At 44.1% G+C, this 25,453-nt stretch overlaps 2 protein-coding genes across 2 annotated transcripts in view; one reads left to right on the forward strand and one right to left on the reverse strand.

Annotated features, from left to right (window-relative positions):
• The window catches only part of STOX2 (storkhead box 2), a 74,449-nt gene extending 67,758 nt beyond the window's left edge, over positions 1-6,691 (forward strand). The window contains exon 4 of the mRNA XM_069013840.1: positions 1,018-6,691. Within this exon, the coding sequence (XP_068869941.1) occupies positions 1,018-1,213 (196 nt within the window). The 3' untranslated portion in view covers positions 1,214-6,691. The remainder of the gene's footprint in view (positions 1-1,017) is intronic.
• A 12,870-nt stretch (positions 6,692-19,561) lies between these two features.
• ENPP6 (ectonucleotide pyrophosphatase/phosphodiesterase 6) overlaps positions 19,562-25,453 on the reverse strand; it is a 32,167-nt gene continuing 26,275 nt past the window's right edge. Inside the window, exons 7-8 of the mRNA XM_069013841.1 lie at positions 23,061-23,184; positions 19,562-22,290 (exon numbers count right to left, since the gene is read on the reverse strand). Coding sequence (XP_068869942.1) covers positions 22,067-22,290; positions 23,061-23,184 — 348 coding nt within the window. The 3' untranslated portion in view covers positions 19,562-22,066. The remainder of the gene's footprint in view (positions 22,291-23,060; positions 23,185-25,453) is intronic.

Here is a 25,453-nt window from a genome sequence, read left to right on the forward strand (position 1 = left end):
CTGCATTCAGTCCTCTAAATGTATTCTGTAAAATCTCCATAGCAAGTGATGATGTCATTTTACAAAGAAGCAGGGCTACAGGTGAAGGATACATAACCAGGGGCCCACATGGCTGTTTGAAAGCAAATCCGTTTCTGAACAGGCACACATTACTTGGAGATCAAAAATTGTTTAGTAATGTAAAGACAACACAAAGAGTAGTACTGGTAAAAGTAGCCTTAGCATGTCATGTCCGAGTTTTTTAAAAGCTGTAGACTAAAATACAGGCTTCTCTGCATTCATAATTAGATGTATCGTTAAAAGGCTTAATCTTTAAAAGTGTTAAGTGTCCTGTCACTCTTGTGGTTAAATTATACATTAGACCTAAAGGAACATTGTCCATTTTCTGAATGAAATAGCAGCACTAGTTGTTCAGGGCACATCACGGACCAGGCTGTTAAGATTTCTCATTGTTTTGGTGAGTTGCAATCATCTCAGTTGCAAAGCAAAATTGAAGTGTTGCGTTTAGAAGTATTGTGGGTTTAATGTAAGGTAAAACTTTTATTTAATATCTTGTGTACAAAAACATACATAGAAGAGGAGACAGCAGAGGATGCTGTGTTATATGATTGCTGTCCTAGGTCTGCCTAGTTCACAGAGCTTATTTGATGAAGCTGCTTTGTGCAAAACTGCACCAGTCAGGAAAAAAAACTAGCACATTCCAAGTGCAAGATGAAAGCTATTTCCTTGGGAGAAAAATTCAGATGCTTGATACTGGTTCAGCTTACAATTTGTGGGACAGTTTCAGCTGTGCTTAATGCTATACCTGTGTTATGGTATGATGACTGCTGAGCACCTCTGGGACGTGTTTTGGAGGAACATATGTGTACTGTCAAAAAGAGATGATTTATTGGTGTGACGTTACACACAAACACAGGAAACCTGTTATAAAACACTCTATTCTCCTTTCCTCTCTGGTCGATAGATATATAGGCATGTCATATATGAGTGTGTATATATATTTCTTTTCCGTTCCAGTACTCGTGAGAGCCTGGCATCCAACACTTCAAGTATTGTTGAAAGCAACAGACGTCAGAACCCCGCTCTGAGCCCTGCACATGGTGGCGCAGGCCCAACGTTCAACTTCCGAGCCACTGCAGACCCACCCACGAGTGAAGCTGAGAAACTGCAGAAACCTGGTAACTGCCTGCAAGCTTCTGTCACTAGTGTCTGATAGTCAGCCTGCCTCAGATCGTCTGTCTCATCCTATACAGCAAAGTTTACGACACTGGGACTGATGTTTACATCTTCGGGGAAAAATAAAACAAGCGTCTCAACCACAGTTTTAGTGTTTACTTAAACTGTGCTGCTATGTAGGCTAGGGGCAACAAAGAAATCTTTATTTCAAGGTATTGCTTTTCACATTTGCGGCTCTGTAGCAACAGAATAGCAGTAGGGATAATATGTACACTTTTTGCTTCACTTAATTGTAACTGAGCACATATATGAAAGTCTAGACACTGTAAGTGTAATCTGCATTTTCAATGTCCATGCAGTTGCCAACTTCATTTAAAAAAATGCCACAGATGTGTGATGCCCCTGGTCAGAGGCTAAACTCTGCTGCAGAGTTCATCATTTTTTTCCTTCAAAAACTGAGCCACTGCTGAAAGTAACCAGCCAGGATCACCATGAGGAAAAACAATGCCAAACATGACAAGTCATGACCTCAGCTCTATATGTGAATTATTAATACTGATCAGTCATTTTCACTGTGCATTTTTGTGACACAATTTTACAAATACCTGGTTAAGCGAGTAAAAGGAGGTTTGGGGTTTGTTTTGGTTTGCTTTTTTTCTAGGTATGGAGGGTGGGTAGGGAGGCGGCTCCTCCTTTTGTTTCAAAAATATGAGAGATGTTTACTTAATGAGACTTGCTACTTGACCTTCCATAGTCACCAGTGAGGAGGTGGGCCTTTGCATAGAGGGGGGAGTGGGGAGGAAAGGGAAAGATGTAACTGTCATGGAGCCACAATGTGGAGTGACACAAAATATATTAAATGTCTTCAGTATAATTCACATATTTTAAGAATCTAATTCTTGTGTCACTTCTGGTATTGCAACTTGCCATTAATATAGGAATCAGGATAACTAATTTCTTGGAACAAAAATATCCTTTATGATATAAATGACAAGTATGGCCTGAAGAATTGATTTCTTTCTAGTGGAAGGACATAAATCTATTTTATGTAGCTTATTAAATAGAGTGCCTAAATTAGGCTATTAAAAATAGCATACAATGTAATGATTATCAGAGAACAAAATTTAGAGAATTATAAACTTCTGGCCTTTTTATTCAGTGGATGTTACTTGCAATTTAGCATTTTATGGACATGTCTGGTTTCTAGAAATTCAATGTGTCCACTTGGTTTGCAGTAGAAATCTGAGTTCTGCAGGCATGGTACATCCTAATTGCTCTCCCTAAACTGTTACTCCAATGTAATTAGTACTATGCTAATTACTGCAGAGTAAATTCTACAGATAGTTAAACTCCAAGAGTAATTTTAGGTATAGGGTCACATTCTGCTCTGTTACTCATGCAACCTGGTAGTGCAACAAACTGTTTTTTATCAGAACAGACAAACTGGTGGAAGATAACACAGATACTAAAATGTGCAACAGCCCAAATTGTTTCATAGAAAAGGGCCATTTACCCTGTCTAGCTCTTGTAGTACACAGGTATGAAACCCAACTGTACATATTAAACCCCAGTATTTTCATCAGGTTCTGGTGACATTTATTACTCTGTATACAAAGTTATTTGAGCTTCACTTATGTTCTCTATTGTCATCAGAAGTCTTTACTGAAGATTCAGCCTTATGTTACACCGTCGGATAGAGTTCATGTACTTACAAAACAGCTTTCTTACTCTGCACACAATCGGTTTCCAGTTCTGTCAAGAATACCCAGTCAAGGCACGGGTCTGTTTTCATTGATTTCAGTGTATAATTTCCATTTCATAGGAGCAATAAGACCTTTCAGTGCACATAAAGGAAATTATTGTGCTTTTGGTTGGTTATCAAAGTCACTTGGCCTTTAGCCTTCTGCCTTATCATACCTTCCAAGATGTGCTCTAATTACCATATAATGCTTTGCATGACGCATCTTATTATTCAATATGTAACTCCAGCCGTACTTATTCCATGCAAACTGTTGAGTCAGAGTTTTTGTGGGGAATTGTCATATACTATGCAGTGGCTGACTGTGATTTTGTTTCTGAGATGAGCTCTGACATCAGTAGTATGTATCAATTCAGTAAATAAAAATGTCGAAATGATAAAAAAACTTACAGTGATGATCTGAAGTACTAATGGCAGTATTAAAATGTGAAGAGCAGAAACAGGTTTCACCTTTGGGGAAATAATTGTTTGTCATAAGCTAGTCAGAATTTGTGCAGGCAGCTGGTTGTACAGAAGACATCATTCCAACAAAATGTGATAGTACATACCTATAAACTGTATAGTATGTTATTTCCTAAAGTTCCCAGAGACCAGCAGACAACATAAATGTCATATTAATGTTGACATGGCATTGTACCAATATTAATGTGACTCTTGGAATATGGAATGTAAACAGACGTTTCAAATAGAAACGTTCTAATCTTGATTTTTTTTTTTCCTTTTAAAATCAACAATGGAAAATAAGAAAATTCCATCTTGAGGTTCTGGTAACAAAACCACGAGAGTGGAGCTTGAGTGCTTTATGTCACCCTAATCCTTTGATGAAATCATAGCCTTGTATTATGTGGTTGCTTATCTATCATTCTTCTAATGTATCAATTTAAAGGTTTACAGAGTTAGATTAGGTTGAATCTGTGTTGTGTTCAACTGTAAAGGGTCAACACAAATCTGTCGGCATTTTGCACACTTAATATGTATTATTATAATACAACATGTTACTTTTATGGTAATTTTTTTTACACATATAACTACCTCCATGAATTTGATGAAATGCAGCAACATGAAAAGTGTATTGTACAAAGCAAGGTTAGAAACTTTGAAGCATTAGGTCATGGCGTTCTCTTGTGTGTCAAAGCTTGCATATGAAGTCATCATGTTTCCATTGCCACAATTTCCTTCTACAATGTTAATAAGATGGCTTTCAGATGAGTCACTTAAAGACTGACAAGGCTGCATAATTGGGATAAAAGTGAAAGGGAGGATGAAACCTTCCATCCTCTCCCCAGTTACTGCTAAAATTTCTGCCTGGTAGAACTTGAAAATGTATTTGTAATTTAGCAAATTAGAAACATCTACAGTCTGTGAAATACGATTGACAGTTTAGGGTTTAACAGAAGACACTCTGGGTATTTTCTTGGCAGCCTTCAGATACTTGGGGCCCTATTCTGCCTCCATCTTTGTCAACATTAGTACATCATGGTTTCTCTGAACTGGCAAGGGTGTTTAAACAGCTCTTTCTCTAATGATACGCACTCTGGTCTCTAGATTGTGTGCATCTAAAACATTTGCTCCTATAGAAATTACCAACAGCCTTTAATTGACGTGTCTGGGAGCAGTATGAGGGTCCCTACTTGAGGTATGTGCCTATTGTTCAAAGAGCTTGGGCAAGTTTCCAAGAAAAATTAAGCTGGCTTTTGAAAAGTAGCCAGCTGCAACAAGCCACCTTTCAAGAGGGAAGAAAGAAAGATTTTTCCAAAAACCAAAGGAAGAAAGTGGCAGTCGAACCTAAGCAGATCGCATTACATACAAATCCCGATTTATGAACACCTTTCAGCAAACCTAGTACCGTTATCCTTATGCAAATTAATATACAATCATCAGTTGAGCTATTTTTGCCATTTTAAGTATTTCAGTTAAAATTTAGAAGAAATCATTAGCCATTTGACTCCCTGCACCACTGTAAAATGACTGTTATATGCGAAACAACGTTCACTCAACTTTAAAAATAAAAATGTATTGGAAAACAAATATTTTAATGAAAACCATGGCCTAAGTGCTTGCCAGCAGTAGTCATTGTTAGAAAAGAGAGCAAGCAAACCAGTATTCAGAGGCCATCATGAACACAGATAATACTTCGCACTTAAATCACACATTTTTGCCTGAGGGTCTCGAAGCACTTGCCTGTGAGGTAGGCAGAGTTCGCTGACCCTACTTTTTGTCTGGGCCCCTTGGAAAAAGCAAAGGCTGAGAGTCTGCAGACTAACTTATTAGCTAGTTGCTTTTTTAAAGTTACTGAAGTAAGTTTAACAGTTAACCAAAGTGTTCCATGTTTATACTCTGAAAATATTCTTTTGATGCATTCAGTTTATTTAAGTAAGAAACTACATTACAGCCCTGCAGACACTCTTGGATTAGCAGTTCCAAAACCAAGTTTGCAGTCATATGAGTACTGGCAGCAGTGGTTTTAGAAACAGTTATGTTAATTAAAAATTTGTTTTTCAAATACATTTTGCAGTGCTTTTCTCAACACAATTGTTGTGCTGAGAAAGCAAATAGCACTCCTAATCTGGTGTCATACCCACAGTTTACAATTATCTTTGCTCTTCTGAAGAAAACTGTACAGTATTAGAGAGAAAAGTTCTATTTTTTACTAAATTCTTTTAAAAAAAAGGGTATATATCTAAAATGTTCCCCCCAGCATAAGTAAAGTGCATCATTACTGCATGAGACACTTGCAGTGGACCCACCAAAAGCCAAGCTGGTGCTAGAAGAAAACGGGACTATCACACTTCTTTTATGGCGCTCTAAATGTTGGTTTCAGTTATGCGCGTGTAAATCTGGCATAACTCCCCTGATCTCCGAGGATCTGAGAGAGATGGGAATGGGTCGTTAACTCCATTGAAGCTCATTTCTGAGCTGAGGGTTTCCGTGTTCCTCCCCCCGCCCCAATACACTAAATGCAGAGAAGGAGCCGAAGGCCACGCACCTGGCTCTGGAAGGGCAGCCTGGGCTGAGTCCCCGCTGAAACGCACAGCCACCCAGCCGGGATCCGTGACTGCTGCCAATGTGCCCCGCCTCGGAAGGGTGATTGATTTTCCATGTGGTGCACTGCCCTCCTGTTGTATAGCGGTTAGAGCCACCCAAAGGATACCCACCCAGAAGTATGAAAGGGCCCTTGGAGTAATTGGCACAGATGTTACTTTTATGTGTGGAGGAGATTTTAAGTTTAAAGGGATCATAATTCTGCAGGTAATTTTCTGTGAGTGACTGAATGTGGCTGTTGCATTAGGTTTAAATGAGTTAATAAATGCAAGTGGGACTTACTGTATGTTAGAAGGGAGTTTTGCAGCCAAGACTGCCTTGTATAAATGTGTTTGCACTGAAAAAAAAAATTTAAAAATTACTTGGTCTCTGGTTGCTGTAAAGGTCATCCAAGATGGATGTTCTGTTTATATTGTATAGTATTTCATATGAAATAATTGCAGTTCATGAAATGTCTTCCCTAACGTTACTGATTTATAACAGCACATTTGTAACATGGTTTTTATTGTGTCAGTGTACCATATTGTAAATGATGATTACTTGTCATGCTTAGTATAATAATTTAAAGGAAAAAAAAGGACAGGGATTTTTGTAAGTCTATATTTGAAAGTCCCTCCATATGGTAATATTGTGTTCATGTTGTTTATGTAGTGTTGTGTGAAATATCCATTTTGGATTGTGTTACTTTTTAAGATATTAAATAACATTTGGTTATATGTTCTAAGTGGATTCTTTGCACTCATCGGTGGTTTTTAGAGTATACTTGTATTTCCATTTAACATGCTGTTTCTCTCCCTCACTTAGGAAACCTTGCACAACAAACCAGAAATCTCAGAAAAACAAACATCATATCAACTTGCTGTCTTCTCCTATGCTGTATAAAAGCTCTTTGGGCCATTAAGTAAGAGTGCAAGGGAGAAAATACACCTTTTTTTGTGGTTTGGATGGGACATGAAGTTGACAGCTGCAGGGGGAATGTGATCTCCACTGAGTACCCAGCTGAGATGCACCCATAATCCAGGAAATGAGAAGTCTATTAGGACCTCCTGATGCCAAGGGAAACAGGTGTCAGGTCCCTCTTTTCCTCTCCTCTCTGTCCTCATGAGCTAAAGGAGGACCTGGTGCACACACCCAAGAGAAATGGTTCTAGCAAGGAGTTTTTTTCACATTCTTCAAGAGAGCTGATAGCTGCTGAGTGGAAAGGCCCAAGTGGACAATGTAACATTCAAGTGCCATTTTCCAACCCACTACTACCACCTGGAAGAAGGTTTGGAGGAAGTTTAGGGTCCAGGAAATTTGCCAGAGCTGTGCCATGAGAACTGCTGTTTGCCAAGGTCAGCTATGAGAATTTACAACACTTACAAGATAAAAAACAAAGCATCTCTTGGAAATAGGTGCTGTCTTAAGCACCTTGGCTTGTCACCTGCTAGTGGCACATACTACTACCATGCTATTTCTAGTCTTTGCTCATTCCCCTTCATCCATCTGCTTCCACTATAATCAATCTCCATGAAATTATGCATTTTGAGTTAAAGGGGAGAAAAAACCCAAAGCCCAGACAGGGTTTGGTTAGGGTTTTATGCCATCACTGACCTAGTGCCTTGCACAGGCAAAGTCAGTTTTGGGTTTTGGTAAACTCAGATTTTCAAGGCCTTTTCAGTATTACTGGAAAAGTTTGCAAGCACGATCTCCCCCTCACAGAGTGCTTTGTTTTTGTTTCTATCTTTATGATGTGCTTGTATTTTAGGTGCTAAATTAGGCTAATCATTCATTACCTAGAAAGGAACTACTGTTCAAAGTTACCACACCTTGCACTTTAAAACTTGTTTGGAAGCCTGGATTGAATTCTCTTTGTACTTACTCTGCTGACAGGTAAACTGAAGATCTTGATCAAGTGACATCTTTTTGGTGAAACATGGCCTATAACATACTGAAAATGTCTAGGGCCACTGTGTGGCTGAGGAAGTACTCTCTTGCTGTTAAGTCATGCCTTTCTGCTGAGAGCACTGAGTAGATTTACATCCCTCTGCATCTACATCTGTAAGATAACTTTTTTGAGAGATCTTCTCTCCAGATTTTTTCTCCATCAGCCTCTCAATTGTTTCTTTAGTCTTGTTTTCCTCACATCTTGCTTTCTAGAATATCCTTCTATTGAATCCTCTCATCTTCTGCTTCTTTTTGACATTTATTCTCCTTCAGGTTGGGATTTTTTTTTCCCCTACATGTTACTTGACACAAGAGTTCTTCTGGCCCATTTCTCATCCTCCCCTCTCAAAAGGTCATCCTAATCTTGGAGTGTCTTTCTCCCACTTTTCCATTACTTTCCCTTTTTCACTTTCCCTGCTCATCAGAAAGACCTTAGAGAAGAAAAGGTGGTAAGCTGCTTCAGGATAGGTGCTCCTGTCAGCACTTCCCTTCAAACCATGATGTTGCAGGTTTTTCATTTTAAAAATGTTTAGGAATGTAAATACGCCCCCACTTTTTAGTCCTTTCTATTCTCTTCTTTTGTCTGCTGCTCCTGATTTTTTTAAAGACTATGTGCTTTTCTGTCCAGCATCTCTGTGCTTTGTGGGCTCAAAGAGAAGAACAAAACCCCAAACTGCACTGGAACACCAGGTCACATCTGTCTTCCTCAGGCCATCAAGCAAGGCCTCAGGTGAATGCTTAAAAAAGCAGTTTATTCAGCTGTGCTTTGCAGAGTGGATATGAAGAAAATGGCTTCTACTTAACTAGCCTTTCCTAAACTGCAGGGAAGGTGCCCATGGCTCTGACACTCCTGTTCACTGAAGCTAGTACTTGAAGAGAGAAAGGTTTTGAGCAGTCAGTGATGCTGGGGCTTTGATAACTGCCTGTGGTTTTGTGTGGAGATGGCTGAGCTTGCATTTATAAGCAACTTCTATGCCTGTAGGTCCTCATGTTTAGTGAAGTATTTTTAGCCCAGCTGTCACAGAAGTGATGAATGGGGACAGGGAACGGGAAATCCCAAGTACTTTTTTTTAACATCTTTTTTCTTCTCTCTCGTCCTAATAAGCACATAAAACCCAACCCTGTTCTGCCAGCTATGTGAAAGTAAGCAAAGACAGTAAATAAATTTACCAACATGACTGTGCATACACTGAAATAGTTATGTACCTGGGCGGCTTGCCTGCTTAGGGAAACCTGAAGCCTTTTGTTTTGAGTTCTCTCAATCTCTCTCCTCTTGTCCCTCTGCTTGTTGCTGGTAAAATTAGGCCAGTTGCCCTGTAAGTGCCAAAGAGGGTCATGCTGGCAGGAAGCTGCAGAAGTAGCAGCTTCCAGTGTGTTCAGTAGTGTACCAGTAGTGTGAGGACGAGCAAGAGCCAGTGGCCTCTCCTATGGATATAGGCTTTCCTCATGCAGAAATCAAAAGGTACACCAGCACTGGCACTTCAGCTGCAAGCGGGGCTGTACTTCAGCAAGGGCTGTCCTGGTTGCCCACACTCACCATGCTGTGGTTCCAGTTGCAGTCACTCAGTCTCAGCACAGATGGGCTGTACCACTTACTGATGAAACTTCTGTACCAGAGGATGCACATCAGGAGCAGAGCCACAGCACTACAGCCTTTTTGGGTCCTGTTAGCTGGGTTTTTGGAAAATGAAGACCTAAGTAATTAACTTTACAGGGCAGCTTGTGCACTGAAGGGGTGTGAATGCAAACCCCATTCCATGACCCAGGTACCTGGAGCCTGCTGTCTCTGTCTCCACCATGCACACACTGCACACGCACCACTGTGCAGGGACTGCTGGGAGCAGCCATCAACACTGCAAACTGGAGGACTCAGAAGTGCAAACCTCCGGCCTAGCTGTGCCGTAGGATCGTGGGCAATGACAGGGCCAAGGACAGCAGAGAGGGACATTTGACTTTCTGGCTATGGCAGTTGGTAGATGTCCCTGCCTCCACAGTGAGGTCCCCCTCTTCCCTCCACACCGTTGTTCCTTGCTCAGTAGCCTTGAACCAAATCCCTGATCTCAGCTTCCTCCCTGAAGAGCTGTGGGGCCCCAGCCCCTTGCTGCCACTCACCCCCATCATGGGGAGGCTGTGCTGAGAGAGAGCTCTTCTCTGTCCAGTTTAGTGCAAGCCTCTGGCTCGGGCCCAAAGTGAACCTGCCAGAGAAGTCCTGTTTGGCATCCAGCTGCTGCAGTTTCTGCTTCTCCGTGACAGAAGCTGGTGATGACTTTCAGATACTTGTAACTGGTCCAGCTGTAACACTCACCTAAGGCATGACCCTGTCAGAGCTCAGTAAAACAGTAACCACCATTTTTTTTTCTTTTTTCCTCTTCTTTTTTAACCTCAAAAATGCATATTTTTTTTCTTTTCTTCTAAAGGAGTGCTGAAAATTCCCAGGGAACTCTGGGTTGAGGCAGAGGTGAGATGAAATCTGTGGCAGAAGCATCAGGGCAGGCACCACAAGGAGGAGAGGGGCAGGAGCCACTTTGTCCATCATGGTGCAAGTGCACATGGCCACCCTGGTGACCAGCCTGAGGAACAGAGGTACCAAGACCCCAACTGGAGCCTCGTCCACTTGCCTTGCCCCGTGGAGGAGGAAGAAGACACATCCAGCCCATGAAGTAGAAAAGGAAACCTAAAAAGCTCCTCAGCTCTATTGTTCTGCTGCCCCATGGCTCCTGTGTCTGGCAGGCTGGCAGCCCCCCAGAGCCCTCCCTGGCACCGTGGGCCATGTTCCATCTAGTCTAGATGGGACTAATGTCCCATGTTCTCCTCCCCACTTACTTCTTACTTATGAACAAAGTCACTCTATCTTCTAACCACAGTGCTTTATTTGTCAGTAGTTGCCAGGGGACCCTGGATATTTATTATTAATTCATGATGAAGAAACTCAGGAGTCCTCAGACCTAAGGCAGGCAATATATTTATTGTTTCTCCTTAAAGGTAGACCCTTTTCCTTTATGGTTTTATTGTTCTCTATAACTCAATATGGAGAATTATCTCTCATGCTTTGCTGTTTGGCAGAAGACAAGTTTCACCAAATCACAGTTGGTACAGAAAAAAAACCCCAAAGTGAGAAACCCACTTATATTTGCAGACAGAAGTAAAAAGATAAAATCCCACAAAACTAAAGCTGTAGAGAATGACAGACAGCTTTGAAAAGCTCTTTCACTGCATTTAAAACATTTGCCTGGAGATGAGTGGACTTTTCTTGATCCAGAAACTACTGAAAGACTATTGCCTTAAAATATTTAGACCTTTGCAGATTTCAGAACTGTTAGTCTTTCCAAAAATTAGTTGCTTGGGATATTGCTGAAGAGGAAGCTGCCTTTTTTAACACTGGATTAGTAGTAGATTGTCAGGTCCAGTCCGTTGAGACCACCAGCATCAGTCTCAAGACAGAGAAGAGCAACTGAGTTAGTCTCACACATCAGGCTAAAACCAGAGACTTCTGGCATTTTTTTTTTTTTTTGGTGAAAAGAAAAAGAATAATATACTCTAGGCTATATTGACAGGTAGCATGTGAATTCTGTGTCTCATGAGTGCTGCCTTGTGCCATGGATAATGCAGTCAGGGGTGCAACTCTGGCATGGGTCTCCATGAAGAGAGGGGTCAGCAGGCAACCAGCTTCTGCCCAGATTTCTTCCAAATTGGGATCTCTGCAACTGAAGGGGAAGAGAAGGGAGGTGGATACAGTTCTCCAGAAGGAAAATGAGATAATTGGAATATCAGGGCTGAAAATCCCAAGAGAGTTCACCAAAATAAAGAGGAAAAGTGGAGGACAGAGGAATGTGAGGATGTACTTCAGCAGGGGAGTCATAGTTGGGACCAGCAGCTGGAGAAGGAAGATCTGTTCAAGAGAGATGAAAAAAATCTTTACATCATTGGGAGGCCAGAGGATCCTGAGCTCCCAAAAGCCAGCTGAGATGGGGAACTATGTGTGCCTACCTTCATGGTTTATACAGACTTAAAATAAATAGCAACTGATACTGGAATGTTCTGACGTGTCTGTGGTTGTACTGTAAGCATGTGGTGTCCCTGAGTGATGCGCAGCAGGGGCCAGGAAACAGTGCAGCCACTGAGGGCAGCAGGGGCTGCCTTTCCTGGAGGTGCCCCATTCACAGGCAGAGTGGGGTCCTGGAAAAAGCCCTGTGGGAAGGGATGGAGAGAGATCCTGGTAGGGGTCTTCTGGCAGTCCTGTCATGCGGACTCCTCCTCTCTGCCACCCAAATGCAATGACCCTCCTTACTCCTGGTTAACTCCTGGTCTGGAGAACAACTTGCCACCCTTCACCCACTAGGTAGGAACTAGGTACATCTTGCAAACCTGATGAGATATTCCCCTCTGCTCAGGCAGCCCACTAAAACACAAGTTGTAATTGCTTGTCTCAACCCATCAGCCTCCCCCCTCCTCATGTGCACAGGAGGTTTCTGCTCCTGCCAGTTTTGGTCACTCTCAAGGCACCCACATTTGTCTTAGAATAAAACCTTCTCCCTTTCCCCCCCCATTCTTATCATACATGCAATAGCTTCCTGTTCATTCCCTTGCAATGGCTGCAGAGTGCCTCCAAGCTTATTTTGTGTCAAAAAAAATATCTCCTCTCTCTAGCAGAAGGTCTGTGATACATCCCAGATGTTTGCACGTGGCAGCAGTAGCCAGACACGACAGATTACAGGAAGGAGATGGATGAGCAGCAAGCAATTTCTTCTCCTCTTGTCCCTTCTTGGAGGCGGGGAAGTTTAGCTGTTTGCTCTGTTTGCCACGCTGGTACATGAAACCTTTTAAACATCACCTGAAGGCTTCTCCATTTTTAGTTGTGATTGTCACAGGGGACTGGAAGGGGGATGCAGAACAGGTTCAGATCATTCTATAAGATTCAACTTATATTTTCTCTTTATTTACCTACTGCTGGTTCCAAATTAGCCCATTCCCATCCCTTCTAACAGAGGAAAAATGCTGGCAGAGACCATCTCCACCCTGTGGCTGCTGTTAGTGTGCTCACTACAGCCTCAGGCTGTGTTCCTGGCTCTCTCTGATTACATGCTTTCTTCCACCCTTGCAGGATTTTTGGCAACAAAATTCCTGTTTTTTGAGTCTGGGCTTGTTCCTGGTCAGCTGGGGCCCTTGTCCCTGGCCGAGACCGTGGATAATGCGCTTGTTATAAAATAATTTATTCAGTCTTAGGACGCATTTGTCATATGAAAGCTGTTAGGCCAGAGAGGGTCTCTGTGCTGCAATGACTACTTGTGCCCAGGTACAGAGGAACTGTGGATGGTACTTTCTCACAGTGAAGCTGCCCACCTGCCTTATTTGTCATTCTGGCTAGGATGGCACTATTAGGGCTGTCGCAACCCACACTGGTGGCAAACAGCAAGAGGTGGAGGGGATACACAGAAAGAGAGCTTTTACACGGAAAATGTCCTATGCTTCAACACTATGCTGGAAATAGGGCCAACAAAAACAAGATTTTTTTTCAAGAGAGAAGTGGCTTAGAAGAGTCTCAGCTTCACAGAGTCAGGCAAGTGGCCGAACAACTCTTCACTAGAGAGATCTTTTTATTTAGAGGCTGAGACTGGTAAAGACCCTGTCCACTCTGCTCTTTTATCAGCAGTCTCAAATGAAATGCTGTTTTGCTCAGCTTCCTGGAAGGGTGCCAAAGCTTAACGTTGAGAGGAGTGCACCTTTCCTGTGGACAAGGGGGAAAAAAACAACAAAAAAAGTAATCTATAGTGATCTGTGCTGACAGCTTTTTCCTAGAAATAGTCCACATAATTCACAACAGGAAAGAGATTTTTATCAACAAATTACTTCAGAAGAAGAGACTGATGGGAACAGTCCCTTGGCCTGCACTTTGGTGGAAGGTAAATTCTACAAAATTCTGTCCCACACACACTGGATGCCTCACACACACTGGATATGTGGAGAGAGGCAGGGTAGGAGTAAATGTGTGAGGAACAGCACTGAGAAATTGTGATGACAATCATGGGGACATCCTTTTCCAAATGGGATGAGGAGCTCTGGCTTGTACTGATTCATGGAGGTTTTTTTGCATGGCACTATTTATAATTTTGCTCACACTTCCTAAATGGTAGCCCTAATAGAAAATTACAAATTCCTCATAATCTGTCATGTATCTGAATTATTTTCTGTGTTTTCATTGGGAAAAACTACCATTTTCTTGACTGATTTAGAACAGTGAACACTGGAGACAATGCACTGACCAGGAACAGTGAAGCACTGTATGTGAAACCTTGCTGGATATTACCTGTTGGATTGGAGCTCATTGAAGCTGATTTGGGAAAATCCACCCTTGAGCTCATCCCTTGCCTTTTCCATCACAGGGTACCACAGGCAATTTCAGATGTCCTTTCAGACATCCTCGAATGCAGCTGTCCCCTGGGCACCAGGGGAAGCTGTGTGACACACAAAGCAGCAGCTCCTCTGGTTTTGGGGGTCCTTCAGTGAGGGCTTCATTTGGAGCCTGTCTGTGGCAGCTCTCCAGGGCAATGGGGATGTGTGGCTGTCACCACTTTGCCCATCCCACATGGTAAGGCGCTTCACCTGACATGGAGCAACCCCCTGTGGAGAGCAGGTCCTGTTTCTATTGCCTCAGCTCCTACACTATTTATCCTCCATCCTCCTCCTTTGTATTCATTTCCTGAGCTGCCCTAGCTGTCACATCTGCACAGTTACCAGCTGGCTTCCCATTTTTAATTGCCCTCAGTGGGCTTCTTCAAGAGCCACACCTGCTTTTGGGGGGCCTTAATTTGTCACTGTCCAAACTGGAGCAGCAAGCATTTAAAATTCAGCCTCTATGAGTGTGTTGTATTTCTTCAAGTGCGTGATTAATTGCTAGGCCCTGACAGGCTGCATTCAGCTATTTCTGCATAAAACAGAGTCTGTCTTCTGCTGGAAAGCTCCCCACATTATGGATATTAAATATTGTCTTGTCCGTAGGACTTGGGTTTGTTCATCCCATTTGTTCTTGATGAAAGAAGTTGTATGAAACACAAAGAAAGCTCGGTGCCCTCACAAGTTTATTCTGTTCAGACAGTGGAAAACAGTTACTTTTCTTTGTCAGAAGTGTTCTTGTAAGGAATCATTTGAGATTAAGGCAGGAGGGGATGTTCCACATAACCCCACCCAGCCCCGGCAGCAGTGTAAGCAAGCACCTTGTATAATCCAGCTCATAAACTGCTTGAATTCCACCTTAAAAGACATTAAGCTTTTTTTTTTTTTTTTCCCTCTTTCACAGCTGCTGTTTGAAGGCTGCTTTAAAATCTAAGTTTTTAAGCCCAGAACTATTTCCTTATTATATTATATCTGTGCTTGGAGAATCTCTCCAGGGATGGGCAAGGGGTGCTTTCCCTCTCTCTTACAGAATCTACTCAGTTGGGATGTGGTCAGTGAGGTTACCCCTCTCTCAGCCCTTGGACTCTCATGGAAAATCAATGAGCTGTAAGCTAAAAACCACATTGCTGCCTACTCTGGCAAGCAAGGAGACAAAATCTTGCACCCCAAAGCTCCACCTGTAGGGAGTACATGGATAAAGTATCAAGTGGGAGTGCGATTTACAGATGGATGGATGGATGGATGAATCCATTGGGAGGCAAATAAGCCCTTCCAAAAAATTAATATAAGATTTGTCAGAGCCTCCTTCTGCCCAGGGATCATGTAGAGGGTGTGAGGCACCTCTCAGAAATCAGAAGCAGGCTCCTGCTGAGTAATGTGGTAGGGTCACATCCTGCAGGGGTAAAACCACCCTCAGCTGGGGATACAGTGAATTCCAGTGCACTGGTTGTTTCAGCGATGTAGGATGAGCAGCACGTTGGACCACTGAAGAAAGGTTAAGACTACCTCTAATGGACACATGGCCCAGTTATATACACTTATGTGGCCAGGAGCCTTTGCATGGAGGCAGCCCAGTGATACCAGCAGGCTGGCTGGGTGTTCAGCAGGGATTGTGGATGATCCCCTGCAAGCCTGACCTGGGTTCCAAAGCCTTTGCAACAGCTTTGCAACAGTGATGCCACCTTGGCCTCCTTTTTTCTATCTGGCAAGGAAGAAATGACAGTGTCTCCAGCCAATTTTGAGGCTTAATTAATATTCACCAAACAATATATCTGAGTGGCAAGTTACGTTTTAGTGTATTATTAATTTCTTGAGAAAAACAGAAGGGTGCTCAAGAGCTGTCAGTGCCCACTCTGGCAGCCACAGAAAATCAGTCGTGGGAAATACTCACACGGTCCCAGCAGAGCATGCTGACATTTTGGGGCTGGCTGCCTGCAACCCCTTGGTGAGGGACAGAGGAAGATCTGCCCCTTGCTCCTGAAGACGGATACAATCCTGCTATTAAAATGCCTCATTTGCTGCGACCAAGGGAGGATCAGAATCAGCTCCCCGGAGCTCAGCTAAGCCCTGATCTGTGCTGGTGTGGAAAGTGGGCACTGAATTTCCCCCATCTCAGCCCACTCTTCATATCCCTCCGCACCATTTCTTTGCTACCTGTGACTGTTTTATCGGAATTCTCCTGACAAAAGCTCAGAGTTCTCAGTGTGGCTCTGCTGGGACATCTGACCCAAGGATTCTGCGTTCAACCTCGAGCCAGGCTGCAAGCGGCCACAAGTAGCAGAGAGCTGTGTCACTTCCCCTGCTCCCCTCCTCCTCCTGCTTTTATGTATTTTGTTTCCCACCAGGGGGGTCAGGTTTTAATGACAACAGAGGCAGCTCGAGATGCAGCCTCAGTCCTGAAAGTGGGGAGTACATCCAGCTGACAATTGGATCATTTAGGGCCGCGTACACAGGAAGGTCTTGCTGAGCCCATTCATCCTCCTGCGGAAACAGGAGCAGGAGCAGGTGGGAGGCTTGCTCAGAGTGCTACATGGAAGCAGCAGGTTTGGGGTGGGGAGGAATCGGCCATAGCGCAAAGGGTGACAGGGAGAGCTAAAGGGGAGGAAGAGGAAAAGTTGCGATGAGAGACACAGAAGGAAGGAAAAGTCCCAATCCTTAGTCTCCTCACTAAAAGCAAGGATTTTGTCCCAAATGCGCTGTTTGCGGGCAGGCCGGCAGGGGGCGCGGCCGGGCCGGGCTCCAGGGGCTCCTCCCGCCGGCCCTGAGGGGCTGCGGGCTCGCCGCCTCCACCTTGCGGGCTGGCCGCACGAAAAATGGGCAAGCGAGGGAGAGAAGCAGCGTGTGGGGAAATCTGTGTCCCGTTCTGGGCTCCTCAGTACAAGGGAGACATGGAGCTCCTGGAGCGGGTCCAGCGGAGCGCAACAGGGACGATCAAGGGACCGGAACATCTCTCTTATGATGGAAGGCTGAGGGAGCAGGACCTGTTCAGCCTTGAGAAGAGATGACTGAGAGACCTCATGAATGTCACTAAGTATCCAAAGGGAGGGTGTCAAGAGGATGGAACCAGGCTCCTCTTCATCGTGCTGAGCAATAGAACAAGAGGCAACGGGCAGAACCTGATACGCAGGAAGTTCCACCTGAATGTGAGAAAGAGCTTCTTTACTGTGCAGTGACTGAGCACTGAAACAGATTGTCCAGAGAGGCTGTGGAGTCTCCCTCACTGGAGATATTCAAGAACCAACTGGACACAATCCTATGCCATGTACCGTAGGATGACCCTGCTTAAGCAGAGGACTTGGGACAGATGACCCGATGTGGTCCCTGAGCCACTCTGTGATTCTGTGACTTCCATTTCCAGGGCCCATTGGGCCTTTCCCCTGCCCTGCCACTCCCTGTTCCCACCCTGCCCCAGCCTTCCGAGCCAATGGAGCACGCCGCACTGTTCCAGGGCTAATGCTGGTGGGTGTGCTCCGCCCTGGAGTGTATCTGCAGGCCCCGTGAATGACAGGTCCCCGTCATGCCAGCCAGGGCAGCAGCCTTCATGCAGTGGGGTGGCTGCAGCAAGGCATTCCCTGCATCTCGGACAGATACCTGACTGGGGTAGGGAGAGACCAGGGCAGGCTGCCTGGCAGCTCCTAGTGGTTTCCTGATGAAATTGGGCTGGCAGAGCTGAACTGGTGTAATTGATACAGATTTGGGATAATGTCATACGTTTTTTTAAGTCCATAGCAATTTCTGTGTATTTGAAATGTCAGAATAATCCATACAGTCCATATAATCCATACAGTCCATCTCTATGAAACTTGAGAATTACTGTGTCCAGTCAACTGTAATTCTGAAATGTTCTTATTTTTGAACCTTCCCTTAACTTAGATGTGTTTAAATGCTTACACAAAATGTGTTTTTCTGTGTGTGTGAAAGTTGTCTTTTAAAAGCTGTTAAAGACTTCTTATGCTAAAATGTAGGGTTTCAAACCTTCTTCATTAGATGTTTTCTTTAAAAAATCCTGTTGGATTTGCTGTGTCCTGCCCTCTCTACCACAACCCTACAGGGAAAAGCGGGTGAGGAAATATTACATGGAACTTTTCCAATGCCTTTTACTTCCCAGTGGCCAGAGCTCATTTGATCTGTGCCTCCCCCTGAGGTGTATGGTTTAACATCTGACAGATGCCACAGCACCAAGCCTGACAGAGTTCAAGAAGCATTTGGACAATACTCTTGGGCACATGGTATGACTCTTGGGGATGATCCCGTGAAGGGCCAGGAGATGGACTTGATGATCCTTGTGGGTCCCTTCCAACTCAGAATACTCTGTGATTCTGTGATATATTGTGATGTATTAGTTAGAAGACATGGAAGATGACTGGCACCGCAAAATCTTCTCATTCACCCCTTATTTGTGAAGTCTCTGTACTTGTGAAGGGTGCAGGCTGGTATCTGGGCCAATGGGAAAGTGTTTCCACGAGGCTGCAGTCTGTGCAGGCAATGCAGGCTGCATCCTGAGGGATGCTGGAGGCCTCATCCACTGAGCCTTGGCCAGCCATGCCATTTGCATGTCCACCAAGATCATTGATAAAAAGGCTCAGCTTATTTAGCTGTGAAATTTCCTTTTTTGGCACTGTTATGGGGAGCGGACTGAGACTTATTCCTGTGCAGGCAATCCCTCGGCACTTTCCTTTTCTGAGGACCCATGTTCATGGAACATGAGGAGAGCATCTCCAGCAGACCTTGGCTTTGCTACTGGTTCAGAGGGAGTCCTGCTGTGAATTAAAGGACTCGTTGGCGTATCTGCACTGGTCCTCTTCCATCATCCACTCCCTGCTCTGTGGTCAGTTAATACAAGGAAAAGAAGATAAATTCCACTAAATAGACTTATTTCTGTTGAATTAATCTCTTCCATGGACATTGTTGGTTTGTGGAGCTTAGAGTGGAATAGGGCCCCCTTGTCCTTCAGACCTGTAGCTTTGGTTTTTGGGGTCTTGTTGACATTTGCACCATCTCCCACTGGAAAAGGGGGGCTCTGGAAAGCCTGAATCTCCTGCACCCTCATACCAGTGACAGTGCTCTTAATTTCTGTGCAAGCAGCTGATGTGATGGTGACACAGTGGGCTTAGAGAAGTGGGTCTGGAGAGAGCATCCAGGGCTCAACCCTCTTCTTAGAAGTGCAAAATATTTTGTCGTGTCTATTGGCTAGTGGGAATTTCATGTCTCTGAGTGGATGTTCAAAAGGTTAAACAATGAAATACATCTGGAAAAAAGGACTGCATATACAAGATACATCATCTCGTGTGATGCATTTAATGTCCTTAATTTACATGCTGACAACTTTGCCATTTCTAAACAATGTTATCATTCATCTTTCTGATAATTAATCAGCACAAGCTTCAAACACTGTTTATCACACTTTGATGCAGCAATTAGACAAGAAAGGCAAAGTGTTGAAGGGACGGTTTTGGGCTGTTTTCTTCTTCAAAAATCTTACAGTATTTACAAAGATGTGTTTTTTCTAACACCATTTTTAGAATTATTCACTCATTCACAATCAGTCATTGTATAAAAACATCATTCAGAAATAGGTTTTAAAATACACCCACCTCCATTGCATAGTATACAGAAAAATAGGCGAGAGTTAAGACACTTGATTTTTGAATGAGAACATGAACTGATTCAGAGGTACAACATTTCTGAGGAAGAAAGATGCACTTTTCAAAAAATAATGAGCTGTAGTTCTCCTAAAGCTAGTGAGCTTCTGGAAGGTCTGCCATCAAATTTTCCTTTTAAAGACCAAGTATCTTTTACTGTACACACAATGCTTGTCTTAAGGTCAAATAAATCATATTGCAAGTGGATTAACCTTCAATATTTGCATGTGGACACTGACAAAAATGAGTTACACAAAGTACTCACAAGGATCAGTGTTGGTTTCCTGTGTCATGGCCCATCTGTGGAACAACTCAAGGGACCCAATTTGTTATTTTCAATTTCTGTTTGTATAACTGAGGAGCTGAATATACCCTTATACCTTTAGAAACATTTCTTCTGTAAGAAGACCTTGGGTTCTGCTTGCTGGTAAGATTTAAAATGGCAGGTTGTGGAGGGGTTAGCAGGCACTGATGGCTTCTAGCCTCTTGATTTTCAGACAAAATTTGGTAATTTGGTTATCTTGTATGCTGATTTTTTTTTCTTTAAAATTGTGCTCCAGTGATTTCATTGAGCCTGGTCCATTAAAGAGCAACAGGGAACTCTGAACAATAGGTGCTTGTTTTACAGCTACTGCAAATGCTTCGAAAGCTCTAAATTGCCTTTTATACTCAACAGTCTAATAACAAAGACTGATTTTTTCCATTTTTTCCCAATTGATTTGATGGTTCACTTGAGCTTTAAAAACACATTACATAAATCTTTACAGCTATTACAGAAGTCTTTTGTCAAGTTTAATTTAGTGTTTGGTTTTTTTTTCCCCACAGTGTAATCATTCACCCTTAAATGTACTGTATCACACATACCCGGATCGTGCTTAACTCTGGATCCAGAAGATAGTAAGTCCTAGAGCTTTGTTTTTACATGGGGAGGAACCTCAATCCTTCCAAAGGCAGTTTGTTGCTGAAAGCTCCTGGTCAGAGGTATATCAGATAAAGCACTGTGCACACCTGAAGGCACCTCCGGCAACAGCTCTATCCTCTCCTGCTGTTTAATTTAACTTTACTGTTACAACTTTGTTTGTGCTTGATAGCCCATGGTGGAAATGATCACTAGGATTAGCTGGGAGGGTGGGATATCTATCAGTGTAGACCTCTCTCCCTGCTACAGAATAAAGGGAAATGTGCTGGTCACCAGGCAGAGGGATAGAGAGCAAGAGCTGGTAGAAGAGCACTAAGTGTTGAAAAACCTTCAGAAGTGCAATTGGGTATAGAACATCGAAACGTGAGCAGATGATATTAACTTCACCAGGGAGAGCAGAGAGGGTGTTAAATGCCAGGCTTTCTCATCCCATGTTTTCCTGACCCTTGTGTGTCCAGATGTCTATTGATTTTCCCACTGGCTTTGAAGTGGAGGATTTCTGTCACTCTGCCCTTTCCCAGCCCTCCTCACTGCTGTGGTCCATGAAGAAAGCCTGGCCTTGAAAATGGGCAGAGCCAGTACTCATGTTGGTGAAAATGAAGAAGGAAAGGCTGAGAGAAGTAGGATGCTCTCACTGCTCTCCTGCTGACCCACCTCCCTCGGCATTATGGTCACTCAGCAAAGCTCTTGGCTATTTGAAGACTGGGTCAGTATAGACAGGGCTTGGCTGGTGCTGTAAGGAGAAGATGGGGCTCTGCTGCTGATGGAGCTGGAGATGAAGGGGTGAATCAGGATGAACCCCACTAAATGCAAAGAGGTCGGTCTCCACTCCTGAGCTTCTCAGTACGGGGAGCCAGGGTGAGCTCCTCAGTGAAAGATGCTGGGGTGGGACATGCTTGATGCTCAGGGATCCCCATGTGCATCCACCAGAAAACTTTATGGATAGCCAGCCAACTCTGCTCTCCTTGCCAGTGCTGTAAATCTAAGTGAGCAACACCATCGTCCCTGGCTGTGTTTGGAGCAGCACAAAACCTGGCTTCATTTTAAAACCATTGTAAATGCAGGATGGGTCAGATTCATGCCTGGTGGAGCACAATGGAGGAGTGGGGGACAGCACTCTATTAATGAAGCTATTATGCAAATGAAGAACTTTAAAAAAACAAACAGAGAAGGATGGAGCTGCTGGTGACACTGACTGACATTGTTCAGGGATCACAGTACGGAGATCTGCCTGGCGAACAGGGAGAGCAGAGCTAGTGCTGGGACACAGCTGCTGCACGGGGGGAGCGGTGCCAAGGGGGCTGTGTTTCGGAGCATGCACTCCACCCTGGACCAGGAGCCATTGTTGGGCAGTGGCTGTATTCCTGCCAGGCTGCACATGATGTTGTAAACATCCACGGATCTGATGGGAGGCGCTCGGTAGTTGGATCGGAAATCTGCAGACAAAAGAGAGGAGTTGGCATCATGCAACTTGGGGCTCAGCCCTTGGAATGTGGGGTGCTGCAGGGCAAGGGCTCCTTTGCCTTTCCTGGGAGTCGCCCACCAGGCTGGGATGTGGCATGCTATACAATTTACAACATAGCTCAGCAACAACATTTTAAACAATTTTATTCATTATTTTTACTTCTAGACCAATTTTATTCTAAAAACTAAAAAAAGCCCTGAATTTCTAAGTACAGAAGCTACTGTGTGTGCTTGGTAGATTTAATAGCCTGACATAATTGTGTTGCACATTCTGCTTTCACTCCTGTCTGCAGCTGCAGCCTGGTGCTCTGCCCTGTTTAAAGGGCCTGATGAAATGGAAACCAGGAGTTTTGTGTCTGCCTGTCAGGTGGGTGAGGTATGCTGCAACCTTCCCAAAGAAAGTGCCTTGCAGTAGCAAGTTTGAATCCCCTGACAAAAGCAGGATTCATGTGTTTCAAATAGAATTAAAAGTTTAGGCCAAAATTTGGGAAAACAGAGCAAAGAGATAGTAACTGCACTGGGACATCAGAGAGAGGCTGACTAAATCCCTTCACATCTCTCTGCCCTGTTTCTTCAGCTATGAAATAGATGCAGCACAACCAACCTTCCACAGTGAGGAAATCCTGCCATCTATTTGTAATTTTTGGGTGTCGCAGAGTGCTACATCAGGGTCCAGGGGGATGCAGGGGCGAGGACCATGGGGTTGCAGGGGAAGTGGAACACCAGGGATGGTGGCACTTACCTGGTCCATATGCGAGGAAGAAGCCTCTCATGTCCATGAGCTCGTTGTCATAGCCATGCCAGCCATTCTGCCAGGCCTCCTTCTTCCCTGTCCCATTCTCCCAGTAGGGTAGCTTGTCCCTGCTCTGGGTAGCAACAGCAGAGCATGGTTAGTGCCTGCCTACTGGGCTGTGCTGGGGCACTGTGGGGTGCCATGCTGTGTCTCCATGTGCTGTACCACCCCATCAGGCCCCCACACTGTGCTGTTACCCGCACAGGAGATCATCCCCAGGAGGGGTGACTCCTGGCTTTGCTGTGTCAGTGAGTAACCACCTCCCAGCTGAGAGGGGAGGACAACTCATGTAAATTTCTGCCACAATCACAAAGTACCACAGTCGTATGTGACACAGGTAAGCAAGGTGCTGTCCCTCTCCCCATGCCTGCCAGCAGCACTGCTCTCCCACCCAGTGCCATGCACTTCTGTGGGTTTGCTGGTGTGTTGTTCTGCCCGACATATCATTGACACCTTAGAAAAATAAATAATTTTTGCTCCATTTCACTAGTCAGCCTAACAATACAAATATTACCCCTACTAGATATTTTCTAATTATTATTTCTTCTCCCTACTTGTTTTGGAATTAAAGCACGAGGTTTGCTCCAAGGAACACTGGCTCTGACCTAAGACAGTCCCACTCTCCGTGGCCTAGACTCTGTTTTATTTCCTTGCTCAGTGGATCTACACTTCATTAATTTGTCATTATAAATCTTATTCTTCCTTGCCCATATTGCCCTTAAGATGTTCTTTTAAATTCCTTCCTTACTTTCTCCTGCTTTGTTTTCACAGCTCTTACATACAACAGTGCCATATCTGTCAGAGCAGCAGTCCCTACGGGCTGATCAAAATGCTGGACCAACCTGTCCATGAGTTTCTTCTGTCCCATGCTCCTTAGGGATAGCAGCAGATGTGGCACTCCAGATTACACTAAAACTATTGCAGGAATTTCACTTAAACAACATCAACTGGCAGTTCATCAGACCCCAACAATAATTTCTCTGATAATTACAGAGAAGGAGCTGCACAGTTCTCTAGAGTGTCCAGGTCTGGCCTTCACACTTGGGCACAGAAGCACAGAAGATGCCCCAAAGGAGTTTCCCACATTCCCACCTTGGGCAGGTGGTGCCACAACTCCTGCAGATGGTGAAGCAGATTAACTGAAGATCCCTTTCCTTTTAGAAACATTTATTTTGTCTGATTTTTGTCTTCTTCCTTAAGGAAGAAAATTGACTGCGCTGAGGACAGCAGTAGTGATGACTAAGAGGTGTTGCTCTTCCAACTATTTTCCAGGGGAAGTCCCTGTTTCTTCATTTGTAATACTCAGCAGATGTACCAGATAATTCCAGAATACTACAGAATGGGTCAGATTGGAAAAGATCACAGTGGATCATCTGGTCCAACCTCCCTTCTCAAGCAGGGTTGTCCTAGATCATATTGCACAGGATTGCATCCAGGCAGGTCTTGAACATCTCCAGTGAGAGCGACTCCACAGCTTCTCTGGGTAGTCTGTTCCAGATTAATTTAAACTATTTTAGCTGACAAATTTCTTTTCCTGTCCCATCTATTTCCCTGACAGTGCTCAGAGCAAGCCAAGGAGAAAACAGACTCCTTCTCCTCTTCCTCCTTATGCTGTAGTTCCTGCGGTTCCTGGGGACTGAGCGTGCTGCTCACCATCAGGCAACCTGCACAGCATTTACCAGCCTCAACTTCAGACAAGTGAAGTCACATTAAATTTGTGGTAGTTCTTCAGAAGCATCCTGACATTGCCATACCTACACCCCTCCATGGTCCTGTCAGATGTCCTGGACACAGTTGCTTCTCCAGAAATATTAAATGCAGGAAGAGGTAGTGTGCTTTCCATAACCATCCAGAAACCAGGAGACACCTACTCCCAACAGAATGTGCAGTCAAAGGCACAGTCATTTCCATAATTTCTGGTGCCAGCTGAGTCAGAAAACATACTACTAACTTTAATAACTGCAGTTGAAGTGACAGCTCATGAAATGGAGCCACTAACAGCAGTAGCTTGAGGGACAGGACTGTGCAAGCATCCCAGCACTGCCCTTCTGGAGCATCAGGCTCTGCCTTACAGCAAACCCCACAAACTCCTGGGGCTTCTTTGGAGCCAGGGAGTTGGCAGCATGCTGATGTGCCTGCTTGACAAGTCCAAATGGGATGGAGGACTCAGACAAGACGTAATTTTTCATACTCAGACTAAGCCTGGGCTAGCAGTCCTCCTCTAAGATGAAACAGGCGTATCTGGGACTGCAGACAATGGACTTTTCCCTGCATGTGCGTGTTTAGAAAATGTACTGCAACTGATCTCTAAACATTGGGAAAGTAAATGGGGATGTGTACAG

Source organism: Aphelocoma coerulescens, chromosome 4 (assembly GCF_041296385.1).
Source record: "Aphelocoma coerulescens isolate FSJ_1873_10779 chromosome 4, UR_Acoe_1.0, whole genome shotgun sequence".
Classification (NCBI taxonomy): Eukaryota; Metazoa; Chordata; class Aves; order Passeriformes; family Corvidae; genus Aphelocoma; species Aphelocoma coerulescens.